Raw genomic sequence first — 19,117 nt, 5'->3', positions numbered from 1 at the left:
CTCTTGCTCACTCTCTTTCCAATCCATCCCCTCACTTTGAGCAAACGCAACCTTCCGAAACCACTGTCTCCATCTCACACCTGCTTCGCCTTCAGGAGGCTCAGATGGGTCCCATGATGTCAGGTTTTCCTTTCTCTGCCTGACTAGTGTGGATTCCCCAAAGCCCCATGCCCCAGACATTCAGCAGGCCCTGCCCCTCACCGCCTGTGCCCACGCCGTGCCTCTGCACAGTCTCACGCCCTCCCCTCCTGCCCCCTTTCAAAGGCTGTCTTTGCTCCTTCATTCTGGAGCCATCACTGCATTCTCCAGACCTTGCTTCATGGTGGGAGCAGAGCTGGATCAACTCTGGTTTCTCTCTTCCTTTGAACAGCTCATAGAACTACTTCCTCCACCAAACTTCTGAATACATTTTTCCCTCTCACTGGCCCCCTGGAGAGGCTGCCCCAACACAACTGAGCGCTAGTTTGCTGGCAGATTCTGTGTACAGGAATCTTTACTGTTAGTATAACTTATAAAAGGCCCGAGTCATGTATTGGTCCTGCTGAATCCACTGTGACCTCTGGTTCTGCCAAGGATCTGCTTTTCGCTTTGGGAAGTTCTTTCTCGTATCTGTCTTAAATCCCTTCTACTTCTTTGTGTATTTTTGTCTAAAGTCTTATTCCTCTTGGCTTTAGGGCACAGCTAAGGCATGCCGACACGACTCCAGTGTCTGTTCAGTGTTCATGGAGTGCATATTGGTTGATTAGTGACTTCCTGGCACTTAGTAATCATTATTCCATCCCCTCCTCTGGGTTCTTTTCTCCAGGCCTAAAAACTGCAGCTCCTTAAGCCTTTTTTCCCCTGTGTCTTTTCCTGAATCTCTTAATCATCACGTGGCTCTTCTTGAACTCTGTTAATCAGCTTCTTCTCCTTTTTTAATCATTAGTAAGAGTTTTGAAAAACGTCTTTAAACCAGAAGCAAAAAAGAAAAGAAAATCCAGAAAGGGCCTATGAGGGTGACTGGGCTCGGCTCCCTGCCTCTGGCCTGGCAGGCCCTTCCACCAGCTAATAGATCAAGCAGACTGTCTCAGATCAGCCCAAGCATAGTCTCCAATCTGAATGTGAGCAGCAGACAAATTAGATCTGAAGGGACGAGAACAGAGCCTGTGGCCCCATTGACACTCTTCTTTAGACTGCTGCTGGCCACTGCGGGCAGAAAAATCCAGTCCTCGGCAGAATTTCGTTAGCCAGTTTAATTTAGGCAACTTTTATTCCTTCTTCCATTGTAAGTTCACAGACTCTCACAAGAGTTCTGGGTGCCACTTGTGGTATGTGTGTGTCTGTGTGTATGCCTGTGTGTGAGAGAAAGAAAAAGAGAAGGAGATGAACTCAGAGTAATTCACACTAAAGTATTACTGACTTACCATGCAATGCCCCTAAAGGCAGAGGAAAGTGAAGGCAGGCAGTGAGAATGGGGCACCAGCCTCTAACCCACCTGCATCAGGAAGGCATTCAAGTTTATATTAAAGATCCATGTGATTTTTGCATTCTTCTCCACAACATATACACAAAGGCAGATTTTCTAAACAAGAATATCGTTTCATTGAACGCTTAAAAAATCACCTGAAGGGACTTCCCTAGTGGTCCAATGGTAAAGAACCTGCTTGCCAATGCAGAGGACGTGGGTTCGATCCCAGATCTGGGAAGATGCCACATGCCATGGGACAAATGAGCCCACGTGCCCTCACTATAGGAACCTGGGCTCCCTGAGGCCCGTGCTCCACAACAAAAGAAGCCACTGCAGTGAGAAGCCCACACACCTCAACTGGAGAGTAGCCCTCACTCTCCACAACTACAAGAAGCCGTGCACAGCAATGAAGACCCAGTGCAGCCAAAAGTTAAAATAATTAATTAATTAAAAATAAAGCTAGGCACTTAGGAATCTTCTATTAAAAAAAAAAAAATCACCTGAATTCCCAAAAAAATCACCTGAATACACAACCCTCCCTGTGTGACATTGTCCACTTTTTCCCTTCTATACTATTTTCTTTTATTTTAAAAATTTTATTTATGTTATTTATTTTGGGCAGTGCTGGGTCTTCATTGCAGTGGCTTCTCCTGCTGCAGGGCCCAGGCTCTAGGGCACTCAGGCTTCAGTAGTTACGATGCATGGGCTTAGTTACTCCATGGCATGTGGGGGATCTTCCTGGATCAGGGATCAAACCCATGGCCCCTGCATTGGCAGGCAGATTTTTTACCACTGAGCCACCAGGGAAGCTATACTATTTTCTATTAATGAATACAGATAGTTTGTTTCAATACATATTAAATATTTAACATTATAATATACATTTCATCTATATATAAATAAAATAAAGTTTTACATTATTTACTGCTATGTAAAAAGATCCTGGCAATTTACACAGTGGTGTTAGGTCCAGGCAGGGGAGACGGCTCACCTGACCTCAGGTGTGAGCCTTCCAGGAATTGTGCACATTTTAGAAGAGGACAGAAGAGAGGGCAGAGGACTTTCTGGAAATGCACTGGGTGGGCATTTGCTCAAGGCCATCAGGCCACTGCAGTGGGCAGCCTCTGGTATGGACAATGCCCGGCGCTGGCCAGCCTGTGAGCTCTGTGGGTCCGCTGCGTTTTTCCCTCGAATGACCCACCTACAAAGCTAGATTCATCTCCCTTGCAGAGACGTCTCACTCTCTAGCAGAAAGCAAAACCCGCCAATTCCTAAAGAAGTGTTTTCTTGCAGGCACGAAACTTAATGAGCTCCATCTTTGGCCTGGGTTAGAAAATTTCACCGTGGCCTTGGCAAGGCTCGCGCCAACACCAAGACGTTAAAGAGAGCCCACGATGAGAGCCAGGAGGAACAAAGGTAAGGCTGGCTAGCCTGGTTTCCTCACTCACAGTCGGGAGAGAAAAAAGAGAGAGGAACAAAGCATCTGGCTACAGAGGTGCTTCCCCAAGCTGTTCTGGAACCATCCGTCTCTGCAAGCAGCACAATGCCCTCCTTATTCCCTGGTCATCACCACAGCTGACGTGGAGCCTCCCCGGCAAATGTTCAGACCTGCGGCCGCCAGCATGTCTCAGGCAGATTCCTTCAGCCACTGGGGTGGTTCCCAATCTCAGCAGAGGAGGAAAAAGCCATGTTTGCCTCACAGTCTTTGGTTTTTGGAAAACAGTTGGCAGACTGACTGAATAAACACGACGTGTCGCCTAGTTATCAATAAGTATTTGTTCATTCTCAGTATGTGGTTTTTGAGCACCACCTATGCTCCAGAGGCTGGAGACATAGCTGTGAACAGAACAGACACAGATCCTCCATGAAAGGAAGTTTGGGATGGTGGGGGTGACCATCGGCATTAAAGAACCAAAATAATTTCAGGTACTAATAGCACAAGACAGTGAGACAGAAAATGAGAGTGTGTGGGGGGAGCTTGTCTTAGGATTCTCAGTGGAAGCTTCCAGTGACACTGTCACTAAAATCAGAATCACCTGAAGGAGCAGCAGAGGGAAGAAACAGGCACACCAGTTTTCCAGGCAGAGGTTGTGCAAAGGCCCTGAGGCAGCAACATGTTTGAGAACTTCAGGGAACTGAGTGAGAGCTGATGAGGAAATGGTGGTGATGAGCACCAGGCAGAGACCAGGTTTATTAGAGGAATCATCACGTCTAACATTGTAGAGCGTGTTACAGTTTGCAGAGGGCTTTAAACATATGCTATCTCCATTCAGTCATTTTCCTTATTAATATTCCTTACCAAACAGATGAAGAAACTGACGCTGAGGAGGTAACTTCCTCATGGTCACAAACTAGGAAGTGGTGGGACAGAATTCTGACCAAGGACTCTGTTGCACAACTCCAAAGGCGCTATCCACGCAGCCCGGGGGGGGCCGTTTGTATCTGCTTGGAGCTTGCACAGTGCACGGCCTGTGCCACTGTATATCGTGACCCTGTGTCAGCCCAGGTCTGTTTTCTCCAAATTTCTATTTTTTTTTTCTGTGCTGATGCTATTGAAAACACAAAGAATAAAAAATATTATTTTAGCTGTTGATGAGCACAGGATGTAGTTGAAGAGAAAGAACATAAAAAAGGTAGTGGGTAATAGACAGTATTTGTTCCAGCAAAGACATTATGGGTAATTTGGTAGGGGCTGTGAGGTTTGTACCTGGTTTGAAGATTTTGATTAGTGGACATATAGGCAAAAAAAAAAAAAATCATAGGACTTCACCACATGAACATGCAATGAAATCTCGGTCTGTTGCAGACCTTCACGAGAGCTTGTCTCCAGCAGATGCCAATTTTTTTTTAAATGAACATTTATTATTCTATCAAGTAAAAAATGAACCATACAGGCAAAATTTTGGCAAACCTAAGAAGAGGAAAAAAAAATCATCTATAATCTCATTCATGAAACAACTACTTTTCACATGTTAGTATAGTTCCTTCTGATTTTTTGCCCAGGGAAGTAATTTGTGTGTGTGTATTTATGTATTTATACATATATAGAGAGAACACCTATATATGAATGTGTGTGTGTGTGTGTGTGTGTGGTATGGGCTTCCCTGGTGCATTAGATGGTAAAGAATCCGCCTGCAATGCAGGAAACCTGAGTTCAGTCCCTGAGTTAGGAAGATCCCCTGGAGGAGGGCATAGCAACCCACTCCAATATTCTTACCTGGAGAATCCCATGGACAGAGGAGCCTGGCAGGCCACAGTCCACGGGGTCGCAAAGAGTCGGACACGACTGAGTGACTAAGTACATTATATGTAGTATGTGTTGTATATACACACACTACGAGTACAAATACACACATAGTCTCACCTTTATTGATGTATAATTTATGTACTTTAAAATTCACATATTTTAAGTGTGCAGGTTGATAAGTTTTGACTTTGTCTGGTATGCACCTGAGTAACCACTGCTGTGCTAAACACTGGAGTGCTTTCCTTCCCCTCAAAGTTCCCTTTACCCTTTAGCCCATTCCCCCCGGGGCTCCCTTCCTCCTTCAGGTAATCACTGACTTAATCTATAGCCTTGAACTAGTTTGGCCTGTTCCAGAACGCCACATAAATGCAGTCAAGTGTGTGCTCTTCTGTCTCTGGCTTCTGTCACTCAGAGTGTTCTTGAGGATTATCATGTTAGCATGTATGCATCAACAGTTTATTCCTTTGTATTGCTGGTTAACATTCCATTTAAAGAATACACAAGAATTTGTTTATTCATTCACCTGACATGTGGGTTGTTTCTGGCTTCTGGTCTGGAGATATTTTGAATCTAGCAGCTATGAACTTCTTGTGCCAGTCTCTTTGTGATGCTTTCCTTTCTCTTGGGGAAACACCTGGGGGTGGAACTGCTGGGACATAGGGTAGGTCTGTATGTATCACTTTGTGGAAAACTACCCAACAATTTTCTAACTGGTGCAGCATCTACAATGGATGGAATCTAAGTGCCCCACATCCTCACCAGCACTTAGTATGGCTGCTTTTTGATTTTAGTTCTTTCTTGGAGTTTGTGGTGTCACTGGTTTAGTTGCTAACTCGTGTCCAACTCTTGCAACACCATGGACTGTAGCCCGCCAGGCTCCTCTGTCCGTGGGATTCTCCAGACAAGAATACTGGAGTAGGTTGCCATTTCCTTCTCTAGGGGATCTTCCTGACCCAGGGATCAAACCTGGGTCTCCTGCATTGCAGGCGGATTCTTTACTGACTAAGCTACAAGGGAAGTCCCCTTGGAGTGTGTGGTAGTTTTAATTTGCATTTCCCTGATCACTAATGATGTTGAGCGTTGTTTCACAGGCATGTGTTTTCATAGTTGTAATTCTTTGTGTTCGCTGCTTTTTAAATTTACACTTAATATTACCATTCTTTTCTGCTACCTTATAGTGTTCATGATCACTGTATTAATGGCTTCTAATATTTCAACAAGGGAATTTTATACAGCTGATTTAAACATTCCTCTATTAGACATTTATGGACTTTCCTAGTAGCTCAGTTGGTAAAAACTCTGCCTGCAATGCAGAAGACCCCAGTTCAGTTCCTGGGTGGGGAAGATTCGCTGGAGAAGGAATAGGCTAACCCACTCCAGTATTCTTGGGCTTCCCTGTGGCTCAGCTGGTAAAGAATCCACCTGCAATGCGGGAGACCTGGGTTTGATCCCTGGGTTGGGAAGATCCCCTGGAAAAGGAAAAGGCCACCCACTCCAGTATTCTAGTCTGGAGAATTCCATGGACTATACAGACCATGGGGTCACAAAGAGTAGGACACGACTGAGCAACTTTCACTTTCTATTAGACATTTATAGGACTTCCAGCTTCCCACATTTCTGAATAACACTGAAATTAATGTGTGAGTACATAGATTTTCCCCATATTATAATTATTTATTTTATGTTAATAAAAAAATAAAATGACCAGGTCCAAGGCATTTTTGTGGCTTTGGGAGCGTAAAATATGAACTGAACATCAAGACCAGTGTCTTCAAAGGCACAAGCTAAGCCCCCTTCCCATCTCAGCTCTGGGCTGGGGTCTCAGAAGGGGGCCCCTTTCATGAATGCAATCCTTCTGTCGAAAGGCAGAGCTGATGGCAGCTTTGTAGCCAATTTTTTTTTTTAATTTTTTATTGGAGGATAATTGCTTTACAATACTGTGCTGGTTTCTGCCATACATCAATATGAATCAGCCACAGGTATACACATGTCCCCTCCCTCTTGAACCTCCCTCCCATCTCCCACCCCATCCCAGCCTTCTAGGTTGTCACAGAGCCCTGGATTGAGCTCCCTGTGTCACACAGCAAATTCCCACCAGCTACAGAGAACAGTGTGAAGATTCCCTAAAAAACTAGGAATAGAAATACCATATGACCCAACAATTCCACTATTGGGCACATACCCTGAGAAAGCCATAATCGAAAGAGACACGCGTATCCCAATGCTCATTACAGCACTTTTTACAATAGCTAGGATATGGGAGGAGCCTAGACATCCATCGACAGATGAATGCACACTGAATTTATGGTACATATATACAATGGAATATTTGCTAAGTTGCTTCAGTAGTGTCCGACTCTGTGCAACCCCATAGATGGCAGCCTACCAGGGTCCCCTGTCCCTGGGATTCTCCAGGCAAGAACACTGGAGTGGGTTGCCATTTCCTTCTCCAATGCATGAAAGTGAAAAGGGGAAGTGAAGTCGCTCAGTCGTATCCGACTCTTCGCGACCCCATGGACTGCAGCCTACCAGACTCCTCCGTCCATGGGACTTTCCAGGCAAGAGTACTGGAGTGGGGTGCCATTGCCTTCTCCTAATGGAATATTACTCAGCTATAGAAAAAGAATGTGAGTCAGTCCAATGAGGTAGATGAAACTAGAGCCTATTCAGTTCAGTTCAGTTCATTTCAGTCGCTCAGTCGTGTCCGACTCTTTGCGACCCCATGAATCGCAGCACGCCAGACCTCCCTGTCCATCAAAAACTCCTGGAGTTCACTCAGACTCACGTCCATCGAGTCAGTGATGCCATCCAGCCATCTCATCCTCTGTCATCCCCTTCTCTTCCTGCCCCCAGTCCCTCCCAGCATCAGAGTCTTTTCCAATGAGTCAGCTCTTCGCATGAGGTGGCCAAAGTACTGGAGTTTCAGCTTTAGCATCATTCCCTCCAAAGAAATCCCAGGGCTGATCTCCTTCAGAATGGACTGATTGGATCTCCTAGCAGTCCAAGGGACTCTCAAGAGTCTTCTCCAACACCACAGTTCAAAAGCATCAATTCTTCAGCACTCAGCCTTCTTAACAGTCCAACTCTTACATCCATACATGACCACAGGAAAAACCACAGCCTTGACTAGATGGACCTTTGTTGGCAAAGTAATGTCTCTGCTTTTCAATATGGTATCTAGGTTGGCCATAACTTTTCTTCCAAGGAGTAAGCGTCTTTTAATTTCATGGCTGCAATCACCATCTGCAGTGATTTTGGAGCCCCAAAAAATAAAGTCTGACACTGTTTCCCCTGTTTCCCCACCTATTTCCCATGAAGTGATGGGACCAGATGCCATGATCTTCGTTTTCTGAATGTTGAGCTTTAAGCCAACTTTTTCACTCTCCTCTTTCACTTTCATCAAGAGACTTTTTAGTTTCTCTTCATTTTCTGCTGTAAAGGTGGTGTCATCTGCATATCTGAGGTAATTGATATTTCTCCCAGCAATCTTGATTCCAGCTTGTGCTCTTCCGGCCCAGTGTTTCTCATGATGTACTCTGCATGTAAGTTAAATAAGCAGGGTGACAATATACAGCCTTGATGTACTCCTTTTCCTATTTGGAACCAGTCTGTTGTTCCATGTCCATTTCTAACTGTTGCTTCCTGACCTGCATACAGATTTCTCAAGAGGCAGGTCAGGTGGTCTGGTATTCCCTATCTCTTTCAGAATTTCCCACAGTTTATTGTGATCCACACAGTCAAAGGCTTTGGCATAGTCAATAAAGCAGAAATAGATGTTTTTCTGGAACTCTCTTGCTTTTTCCATGATCCAGCGGATGTTGGAATTGATCTCTGGTTCCTCTGCCTTTTCTAAAATCAGCTTGAACATCAGGAAGTTCACGGTTCACGTATTGCTGAAGCCTGGCTTGGAGAATTTTGAGCATTACTTTACTAGCGTGTGAGATGAGTGCAATTGTGCGGTAGTTTGAGCATTCTTTGGCATTGCCTTTCTTTGGGACTGGAATGAAAACTGACCTTTTCCAGTTCTGTGGCCACTGCTGAGTTTTCCAAATTTGCTGGCATATTGAGTGCAGCACTTTCACAGCATCATCTTTCAGGATTTGAAATAGCTCAACTGGAATTCCATCACCTCCACTAGCTTTGATTGTAGTGAGCCTATTATACAGAGCCTATTATCAGAAAGAGAAAGTCAATTACGTTTTGAGTCCTGGGTGATGCTGAGAAGGTGCAGACTCATTGACCCCACGTGGCAGTACAATGGGCTTCGTTCTCCCTCCAGCCACAAGGAAATGTGAGACAAGAACTCTGGGTGCCTCGTCCCCTAAGAACCATCTGTGCAGTTGCCCAGCCAAACAGCCACTGAGCTCCTCAGTGGGAGTTCCAGAATTTTCATAAGTGAAGTGTTTGAGTGAGGGGGTGAGAACTTGCATCGAAGGGTATTTTGACGCCAGGCACAGTGTTTTCATTCAGGCTACATGTTTGTTTGGGGGACCCTGGGAGGACTGGTAACAATGCAGAGGGGTGAGAGAAAGGAACTGGGGGGACCACAGCCCCCTGCAAAAACAGCCGGTTGATCCTGCCTCAGTGTAGGCATGAGGTGGGCACCCAGGAAAGCATATTCATCCCATTGGGTCAGCAGAGACTCTTATCAACTCACCTCCAAGCATCCAAAAGCTGTCCAAGCCTAACAAGAGCCATATTTTATATGGTTCCAGGTCCTCTTCCAAATTCTTCTTTCAGGAAGAATTGTCTAGGAAGGTGAAAAGCAGGAGGAATTTACACAGCAACTCAGTCCCCTGCGGGTACCACATTCAGGCCTCCTGGGCGGAAAAAAAGACCTCGGGCCAGGTTGCCGAGTCCCCTTGTCCCCACTGGCCTCCCCCGGAGAGTCTCAGCTGAGCTCCTGCGCTTCCTCAGGGCACCCTCATGACGCCCCAAAGGGCCACCAGCAGACCACCTGCCTCTGCCCTGAGACCTGACACCTGCCAGCAATTCCTAAAAACTCCCGGTGCTACTCAGCCAGTTTGTCTTTCCTCCTCTAAATGTGACTTTATCAAGGACAAAAACCATTTCTTGTTCATGATGTCCTAGTCTGGGTTCCCCTCAAGCAGACCCTAAAATGAGGATTCAAGGGCAAGTCATTTATTTAGGGGGCTGGTCCTGATGGGGGAGGGTGGAAGTGAGCCAGGAGAGGGAGCAAAAAGACAGGATGTATAGTCAAAATGGTTCCCTGTAGGCTGTAGGCACCAGGGGCTTCGTCCTGGGGGACCTGTGGGGGATGGTACACAGCAGTCCTCCAAATGACCACACCTGAGCAGAAGGGTACCAATCGCCAACAGTCATTGGTTAAGAATGTCCCCAGGGAGACTTTAATCCCTGGCCTTGCAGCTGCATCGCCTGCAGGCAGGTGGGCTCCAGCAGCTGGAGAAAGCCACCCATCAAAGAGACACAGGTGCTAGCAGCTGGAGGTCAGGCTCCCTCAGACACTGAAGGAGTAGAACCAGGAGGCCACGTGGTGCTGTGCCTCCCTAGTACAGCTCAGCACCAGTGAGGAAGAGGTCCTCATCGGGGCAGGGGGCTGAGTCCAGAGGTCTGAAGGCTATGTGTGCTGTGCTGTGCTTAGTCTCTCTGTCGTGTCCAACTCTTTGCGACCCCGTGGACTGTGGCCTGCCAGGTTCCTCTGTCCATGGAATTCTCCAGGCCAGAACACTGAAGTGGGTAGCCATTCCCTTCTCCAGGGGATCTTCCCTACACAGGGATGGAACCCAGGTCTCCTATATTACAGGCAGATTTTTTTTACCATCTGAGCCACCACGGAAGCCCAGGAAGCCCATGAAAACTGGAGTGGGTAGTCTATCCCTTTCTCCAAGTGATCTTCCCAACCCAGGAATCGAACCGGGGTCTCCTGCATTGCAGGCGGATTCTTTACCAGCTGAGCCACCAGGGAAGCCCCTCAAAGCTATAGCTCCTGTCCATTCTCCTGCAGCCCCTCAGTATGGCCATCAGCCAGCAGCACTACTTTAGGACCAGACCCCAGAGATCAGTACCCTTTACGTTTTTGAGCAATTGATTCTCAAAGTGTAGTTCCTGGACCGCCAGCAACACCCGGGAACTTGTTAAAAATGCAGATTCTTCAGTCCTACCCCAGCCCTACTGCATCAGGATCCTCAGGGGTGGGGCCCAGGAATCTGTACTTAACAAGCCCTCCACCAGGGCTTCCCTGGTGGCTCAGAGGTTAAAGGGTCTGCCTGCAATGTGGGAGACTTGGGTTCGATCCCTGAGTTGGGAAGATCCCCTGAAGAAGGAAAAGGCAACCCACTCCAGTATTCTTGCCTGGAGAATCACATGGAGAGAGGAGCCTGATAGGCTACAGTCCACGGGGTTGCAAAGAGTTGGACACGACTGAGCGACTTTACTTTCACTTTCCTGCTGATTTGATTCCACTCCCCACCCCCCAGTTTGAAATCTACCATTTGAGACTCTAACATTCAGGACAGTCTCTAAGGCAAGGCCATTTGCCCTTTGGTTAGACTGTTCCCCACTCCCAGCCTCCAGCAGCAGAGGCAGAAGGAGATGGAACCACTAGAAAACTTGGAGACTTCAGCCCCTTTTTTGTGTGTTTTCCTTTTCTCTTTGGGCTTATCAGACAGAAGTTTTACCTGATTACCAGTGACCTCGAAAGGAAAGCGGTGAAGGCGTATGTACTATGCAAGCTAAAGGTCTGTGCTGGATTTAACGAGAGACAGAGAGGGTGGGGGATGCCTCTGCTTCTATTTGTTTTCCTGAGCTAATATTTAAATTCCTCTGCTTGTCCTCTGAACACACCAGGTGGGCAGTTGGGGGAAAAAACCAGGAGTTGGCTTTGTATATTTAAATCAATCAGACAGGACACGAAAAGCGAAGAGGTAAAGGTGGGAGGTACCCCCTGCAGTCAGTTTATGTAGGAAATTTTATGTATAAAGGAAGAACTTGGTCTAACCGTGTTGGGAAATTGGTCTAACTGTGTTGACCCTGGCCCGGAGAACACCTGGTGTCGGAAGGTTTAAAGCTGCTCCCAGGCTTGGGGGGCAGACACCTCACTGCTTCTCAGCAGAGCTGGCCCAGGACAGCACCCAGATCGGGTTCAGTTCTAGGTGGGGTTAAGGGGAATCTTCTGACACCAGTGGGGACAGCAGGCCAGGTGGAGGCTGCCCCAGGGTGTGACATCACAATGTAGTCCATTCAGGGTCTGGGGGTTGACTTGCCCCTGGGCTGGGGTATAAGCTGACCCTGCCCAGGACTGGCCCACACTTACAGGCCAGGCCACCCAGATACACTGACCTTCAGCGCCGAGTTCCAGGCACCCTTGGTGAGTACCAGGTGGGCAGGGTGGGACAGGCACTGGGGGGGTCTCACAGGGTCACAACAGCATCATCCAGCCTGGGGATCCTTCCTGGGAAGCTGCTTGCCCAACACCTCACCCCCTTTCCAGCCTCTGCCTGTGGGGTTACCAGCTGCAGGAAGTGATATTCTAATCACCTCCAGGCCGCTCTGCCACCTGCCCCAGCTCCCTGGGCAAAGGCCAGCAGTGTCTTGATAGACGCCAGGGGCAGGGAGGCAGGCTGTCAGATGGCAGGTCCACCATTGGATGGCAGCACCCCTTGACCTCCCGGTCCTGGTGAACGGAGGTCATAGGCCATCTTCGGTCAAGGACACACCTCATGGGCGCTGAGCAGATGGAGCCTTGGGTGTGCACCGGATGCCAAAACCACCGCCCCTCCAGAAACACGCACCAAGGCCCTTCCTCTCTGAACACTCTGAGTCTCTGAATTTTTTAAAATTAATTAATTTATTATTCTTGGCTGCACTGGGTCTTCCTTGGTGCTCAAGGACTTTTCTGTAGTTGAGGAGAGCTGTGATGCACAGACTTCTCACTGGGGTGGCTTCTCTTGTTCTCTTGTTTCGGAGTGTGGGCTCTAGACACAGGCTTAGTAGTTGTAGTGCACAGGCTCAGTGGCCCCACGGCACGTGGATTCCTCCCAGACCAGGGATGGATCCCGGGTCCGCTGCATTGGCAGGTGGATTCTTAACCACTGGACCACCAGGGAAGCCCTCTGCAGGCTTTAAATCCAACTCGCCACAGCCCTCGGCTGTGTCAGGTCTCCTCCTCCCCTTCCAGGACAATGAGGGAGATGTGAGCCAGTGTTCGGAAGAGGGTGGATGGCTCAGCACACCAGGAGAGCAGGAAAATCAGAGGAAGGTGATGGGGACCGGAGCCACCTCTCCAAGAGGACCCTGGCTCTTCCAGCTGGGCCACCAGCCCTTGGCTGAGGATGGTCTGCAGCCAAGAGCCAGACTCCATGCAGGGACCCCAGGGCGCAGGGCCAGCCTCGCCGTGCCACCCCCACGCTTTCGCTCTGCCCACCCATCCATCAGTTTCAGGCATCCAGACGGCCACTCGCCTTCTGTGACAGGCGCCTGCGGGCCGGTTGTTCTGGGGCCCGTGGTTTTCAGCGGCTTCTGGCTTTACCTGAGTGCGTCAGGCAGTAAGTGAGGAGGGTTCATGGAGAGACCTTTGACCCTGAGGCTTTGCCATCCCGCCTTCCTCTTCCTGGGATGGCTGACCCAGATCTCGATGTTCACGTCTCACACTTGGGTCCCAGGTGTCAGTTGTCAACAGTCTGCTGAGAACGCTATCTCCACCCGAGGCCCACCGAACGGGAAGTATAGTCTAGAGGCCAGAGGGCCCCGGGGGCCACCTGTATCCCCACCTCCCACCTCCCCTGCACCAGCTCCCAGGTGGAGAGGAGGGTGGGAATACGTATGAGGCACCCATTGTGTATCAGACCTGCCGCCCCATGTCCTTGCTTTAAATCCTGCCACCAGGAAGGTAAAGCTTGTAGACACGGAAACCAGGAACGATGTTTTAAGAGGGGTTTTAACCTAGATTTTATATATACTCCATGTACAGGCAAGCTGTCCAGCATGAGAGAGCTCTGAAAATAGAATGAGCTGCTTTGCAAAGCAGCCATTGGAAGCGTCTAGACGAGCTGGGTGCCTTCCGCCAGCAGGGCTGGGGTGGGACCCTTGTGATCAATCGGGAGCTGGACCAAAAAGATCTTGAAAGGCCGATCTGTATCTTGGATGCAGGATCTGGGTCTCAGCACCTGGCTAACCTTCCATGTTTCAGTCCAACTGGGTCAGGCCTCCCAGGGCGGCTGCAAACATGGTTAGAGGGGACAGCTTGAAGGAACCTGAGAGATCAGCTCCGCTGGGCCCCAGGTAGGAAACCGGGGCCCCAGGCTGGTTAAGGGGAGAGGTCGCAGACAGTCTGCAGAATGAGTGCTTGTTGAATGAATGAAGGAGTGACAGCGCTAGGTTGGAACCAGCTGCACATGAATCGAACATCCCGCAGCCCGACTCTCCTCTCCTAAGACTCTTGCCTATCAAATCATGATTCGGCCGACACTCACTGAGCACCTCCTGGATATCAAGTGTGTGCACAGACATTATTTCATGCAGTCCTCCCCTAGCCCATCAGGTGGGTGTCCCCACCCTTTCTCAGAGGAGGATGGTTGGGTGCCTGCCCAGAGTGGGGTGACCCTGTGGAGATGTCACAGACACTAAGGGCCGTGCAGTCCTCTAACTCGAGGGAAGGCCTGCTCTCCTCCTGCATCTCCGCCTGCATCTCCACCTGCTGCCCCCCAGGTTGGGCAAGGAAGCACGGTTCTTCCTACCCTTCCAAATAACAAACTGCCCCCAACTCGCCCGGTTCCTCTGGGGCTGTCTTAGCCCTGGCCTCCAACTCTGAGCTGGCTGACATCGGGCCCCCCATGGACCCGCCTGGTTCACTGCCCGTGCGTCTGGCTCTGATGGGACCCCAGCAGATGTTTTGTGCTGAGGAAGAAAATATGGCTAATCGAAAACTACTCCAACTAATTGTAGCAATTTCCCTTCTCCTAGTTGCCCTGAAATAGTGGCCACACTCTGTTTTGTTTTGTTTGTTTGTTTTTTTCACATCAGGGAGCCCCAAAGTGGCAGCTTAAATGAGCTTGCAAAGAAGGTTACTAAACAGCCTCTTTGCTGCCAGTTACCTGGGATAAAGCCTAGAATGTGCTCTCCAGGTGACACCCCGGCTCTGCTATCCATGGGCTTGGCTCTTGCTGGGGGTCATAGGGCTGGAGGAACCTCATTGAAACCCATTGAAACCCAGAACCTCACAGGAGATAATGAGGTACCAAGCCCCAGAACACCCAGTATGAGCTTGAGCAAACTCCAGGAGATGGTGAAGGATAGGGAAGCCTGGAATGCTGTGGTTCCCGAGATCGCAAAGAGTTGGACACCATTGAGTGACTGAACTGAACACCCTAATCACCTCCCAGAGGCCCCACATCCTAACACCATCACATGGGGCTAGGATTTTAACCAGTGAATTTGGAGGTGACACAAACATCCAGATACCCTACACTGGGTTTGTGTGTTCTCCTGTCTATTGCTGTTCCTGGACAAGAATGTCAGTCCTGCCAGAGCAGGGTGCTATCTGCGCTCACCTCTCCTCCCTACATCTGGAACAGCACCTGGAATGGCACCTGGCAAATAGAAAGTGCTTAGCAGAGTGTCTAGAGCAAGAGAAACCCTGCAGAAGGCCGGGCAGCCATTCCTCAGCTAAATAACAAAATAACCCCTAACTTAGTGGCTTGCTGTTGTTGTTCAGTTGCTCAGTCATGTCTGACTCTTTTTGACCCCATGGACTGCAGCACTCCAGGTTTCCGTGTCCTTCACTATTTCCCGGAGTTTGCTCAAACACATGTCCACTGAGTCAGTGATGCCATCGAACCCTCTCATCCTCTGTTGCCCCCTTCTTCTCCTGCCTTCAAACTTACCCAGCATTAGAGTTTTTTCCAATGAGTCAGCTCTTTGCATCAGATGGCCAAAGTATTGGAGCTTCAGTTTCAGCATCAGTCCTTCCAATGAATATTCAGGGTTGGTTTTCTTTAGGATCGACTGGTGGCTTACAACAGCAATAATTAGCTATTTTACCTGATTCTGTGGGTCAGCTATTTGGGCAAGGCTTCACTCCATGTGGGATTTGTGTGTGTGTGTGTGTGTGTGTGTGTGTGTGTGGCGACTGTGGCACTGTGCAAAGGTGGCCACCTCTCAGCTACCAGCCACACTGCAGCTGGCTTCTGCCAGAGGAAGCAAAGCCACCAGACCACTGGAGAGCCAAGCATAGCCCAGCAGTGCCACTTTCAGCACATCCTGTTGGCCCAAGCAAGTCAGGATGCAGCCTGAATAAAAGAGAGGAGGCCACATGGCCATAATCCCATGTGGCCCTTGTAGGCTGGAAACTGTACCCAGACCACATGGGGTCTTGTTAAAACGCAGATCCTGATCCAGTGGGTCTAGGGAGTGTCCTGAAACTCTACATTCCTCCACCAACTCCCAGGAGGTGCCAAGTCTGTGTGGGTCCACACCCACATGTGGAGTAGCAAAACTCTCTTTGAGTACATACCAGCAGGGTACAGGCAAGGGCTTCAGGAACGGCTGGATCCAGGCCCTCAGAGATGCCAGAAAATTGTCCCCATCTTCAGATCTGCCTCTCCTGAGATCTCACTGGCAGACTCCAAAGTAAGGGAGACATGCCCCCCTCCCCTCGCCTTGCTTTGCACTTACAGCAGGAAGGAGGCCCCACTTCTTCCCTGATCTTTCTGGCTAATGTTCCAGAGTTCTTTCTGGTTGACCTCATGGGGTCCCCATAATCATGGCCAGGAGGCTGTGTCACCTCGCAACCAGGCCTGGGTTCCATGTTGGCCCTTGGAGCCAGGCAGTGAGGCCCAGTCCCCTTGAGCTATGTGGAATGAGGGCAGGAAAGGGGGGATTCTTCGTGGAAAACTAGAAAGGAGGGAACACTGCTGGGAAGCCAAGACATTAGCACGGTTGGCAAGAGACAGGTGTTCTGTGATGGCTGGGGAAGCAGAGGGCAGGCCCCCTATCAGTTCTGGAGAACTACCCAGGCCTCCTGTCTCCCAGTATGGACTCAGAGGGGCTGCAGATTTAAAGAACTTAAACTCCAGAAGAGACTTGAAAAATAGCCATGGCAGTTTCCTCATAACCTAACAGTTAACAGGGATGCTAACTGACATTATTTCAAAGGCCGAGTGGTCCAGGAGAGTCAGGAGACAGTGGGTTAGGCCATGTCAGCTGTTCCCTCTCTGTGCAGGACTTGTCGGGGCCTTGAATAAGCTGGGGGACACTGTGAATCTCTAAGGGTTGGGGGAAGATTAGATGCCATAGTCCTGTTAAGCGCACTTTGGAAAATTAACCTAACTCCATCCCTCTCACCTGATGGACGAAGCAGCTGAGGAAGGGAAGTGACTTGGACAAGGTCACGTCGCTGTTTAATTTCAGGCTGAGTCCCAGCTGCTGTCTCAGTGACCTAAGTGACGCTGTATAGAAGCATCACTTTGTACCTTGGGGGGCCTTGTCTCCAGCCCTGGGGTTTTTCCTTCCACTGGAGAGTGTTCTTTTTTCTCCCAGACATCCCTGCACAAAGGTGCTTTGAGGGGCGGTAGGCGCCCAGAGGACCTCCTGTGCCTGGGACCGGCCCTAGCATTGCAGACCTGGACGACTGCAGAAAGTGCAGGAAGCCCGTGGCCACCTGACCACAATTGTGCAAGATGTGTGCAAGATGCCCACATTGTGAGGCTGAAGAGGCTTGATGCCTGGACAGATGTAGAAGAGTTGGCCACCACCAGCAGTGGCAAGTGAGCCAGGCAAGAGGGCCCTGAGGGAAGGTCACGCTCCGGAAACAAGCATGCACTCTAAATCCAGAAGTGGCTGTGCGTCACGGCCAAGGAGCGCTGACATGCGTGACAGCTACAGCAACGTTGTTGTTGAGGACCTGGTCCCGGCCCTTCTCCGCCACTCCAAGACTCATGTTTATCAAGAAGAGAACACAGCCGTTGGTTAGTTGGTGGGGCTCGCAAATATTAGCCACACAAGAAGGAGCCATGCTTTTCTCCCTGCTGAGCGTACCATCTGGGCTGTGTTATTAGACTCTCTAAGCCTCAGTTTCTTCATCTGTTAAATGGAGCTGAAATGCATTCCTGCCTCCCAGTTTTTTGGGGAGGATTCAATAAGATTTTTGGCATGCTAAGTCACTTCAGTTGCAGTCACACTTTTTACAACCATTTGGATTGTAGCCCACCGAGATCCTTTGCCCATGAGAGTCTCCAGGCAAGAATACTGGAATGGGTTGCCATGCCCTCCTCCAGGTGGATCTTCCTGACCCAGGGACAGAACCTGCATTTCCTGAGGCTCCTGCACTGCAGGCAGATTTCTTTACCGCTGAACTACAGGGGAAGCCCTTAGTAAGATTACGCCTGTGAAACAGGAACGCTCCTGGTCCATCCACAGCAAGGGCTCCTGAAGGGATGGCGGGAACAGAGAGGTGGGATCAGGGCCAGCTTCCCAGGTGCTAAGGGACAAAGCTAAGATCAGACCACGTCCAGCCAAAGCCTTGGTGTGGCTCCCTCCTGCCCTGGCATGGCTACTCAGAGAGGAGCAGCATTCATGAGAAGACGGCAATGGCTTGGAGCCCAGAAAGGACAAAGGGCTGGTCTGAGTCTTCTTCTGTATACGGGGCGGGGTGTGGGGGGTGGAATATGTGTCTCTGGTTACTTCGAAGTGATCTGATCCAAATGCCAGGCAGAGAAGCAGATGCCGTGAACAGAGTAGGGAGTTTGTATCTGACCTCTTAGAGCAGAGCCAGGCGCCAAGCATGGCTTAATGGGCTTTGGCCATCAGCGCTCAAGGCTGCCCAGAGGGCCATGCCTTAGCATTTCAGGCCTGGTTTGCAAGCCCAGGAAGTCAAGGCTTCACTGGTGGATGCTTTCGGGTGAAAGTCCCAGTGGGGTTGAAGGGGAGGTGCTGGAAGCATCTAGCCATTGAGTGGGGAAGGGAGTAGAGGCAGGCACGGTGGTTACCTGCTTGAGGATACACTGCTTGGGGAAGGTCAGACATGTCCCCAGGAAGCCATGTCTAAAGGTGAAGATGAGTGCCATTCTCGTAAGATCTGAGACATGGCAGCAGAGGTGTCCAGTCTGGGACACTGGTTCCCAAACCCTGAAAATGGACATCAAATTTTCTTTCTATGTGCAAGTGGGGCATTTTTCTGGAAGGAAAGTCTATAGCAGGAGAGGCAAGCTGGTGGCACGGCTCAGCTTTGTTGGGTCCTCACTGTGTTTCAATGATGTGAATTCAGGTCCAACACTTAAAAATTAGGAACCTGTACATAAAAATAAAAATTTTGGTGTCTCTCGAAATAACTCCCAAGCTCTGGCCACCTGGGACCCACACCCCTGAGAGGGCTTCCCTGGTTGAGGTGGGGGTGGGGTCCCTGGTGGGGCATCTGCACCTTCTGTGGCCTCCCCGATCAACCCCAA

The 19,117-nt window shown here is 49.5% G+C and overlaps 2 protein-coding genes across 2 annotated transcripts in view; both read left to right on the top strand.

The window, feature by feature from the left end:
- LOC123464866 (basic proline-rich protein-like) overlaps nt 1-12,871 on the top strand; it is a 22,629-nt gene extending 9,758 nt beyond the window's left edge. The window contains exons 4-6 of the mRNA XM_045162573.1: nt 2,780-2,863; nt 11,991-12,053; nt 12,853-12,871. Of these exons, the coding sequence (XP_045018508.1) occupies nt 2,780-2,863; nt 11,991-12,053; nt 12,853-12,871 (166 nt within the window). The remainder of the gene's footprint in view (nt 1-2,779; nt 2,864-11,990; nt 12,054-12,852) is intronic.
- Nucleotides 11,119-19,117, top strand: part of BANF2 (BANF family member 2) — a 27,938-nt gene continuing 19,939 nt past the window's right edge. The window contains exon 1 of the mRNA XM_006077232.4: nt 11,119-12,042. The gene's annotated coding sequence lies outside the window, so the exon portion shown is untranslated. The remainder of the gene's footprint in view (nt 12,043-19,117) is intronic.

The sequence above is a fragment of the Bubalus bubalis genome, chromosome 14 (assembly GCF_019923935.1).
Source record: "Bubalus bubalis isolate 160015118507 breed Murrah chromosome 14, NDDB_SH_1, whole genome shotgun sequence".
NCBI lineage: Eukaryota > Metazoa > Chordata > Mammalia > Artiodactyla > Bovidae > Bubalus > Bubalus bubalis.
Note: the sequence above shows the minus strand (reverse complement) of the source record. Positions and strands in the feature narration are given on the sequence as shown.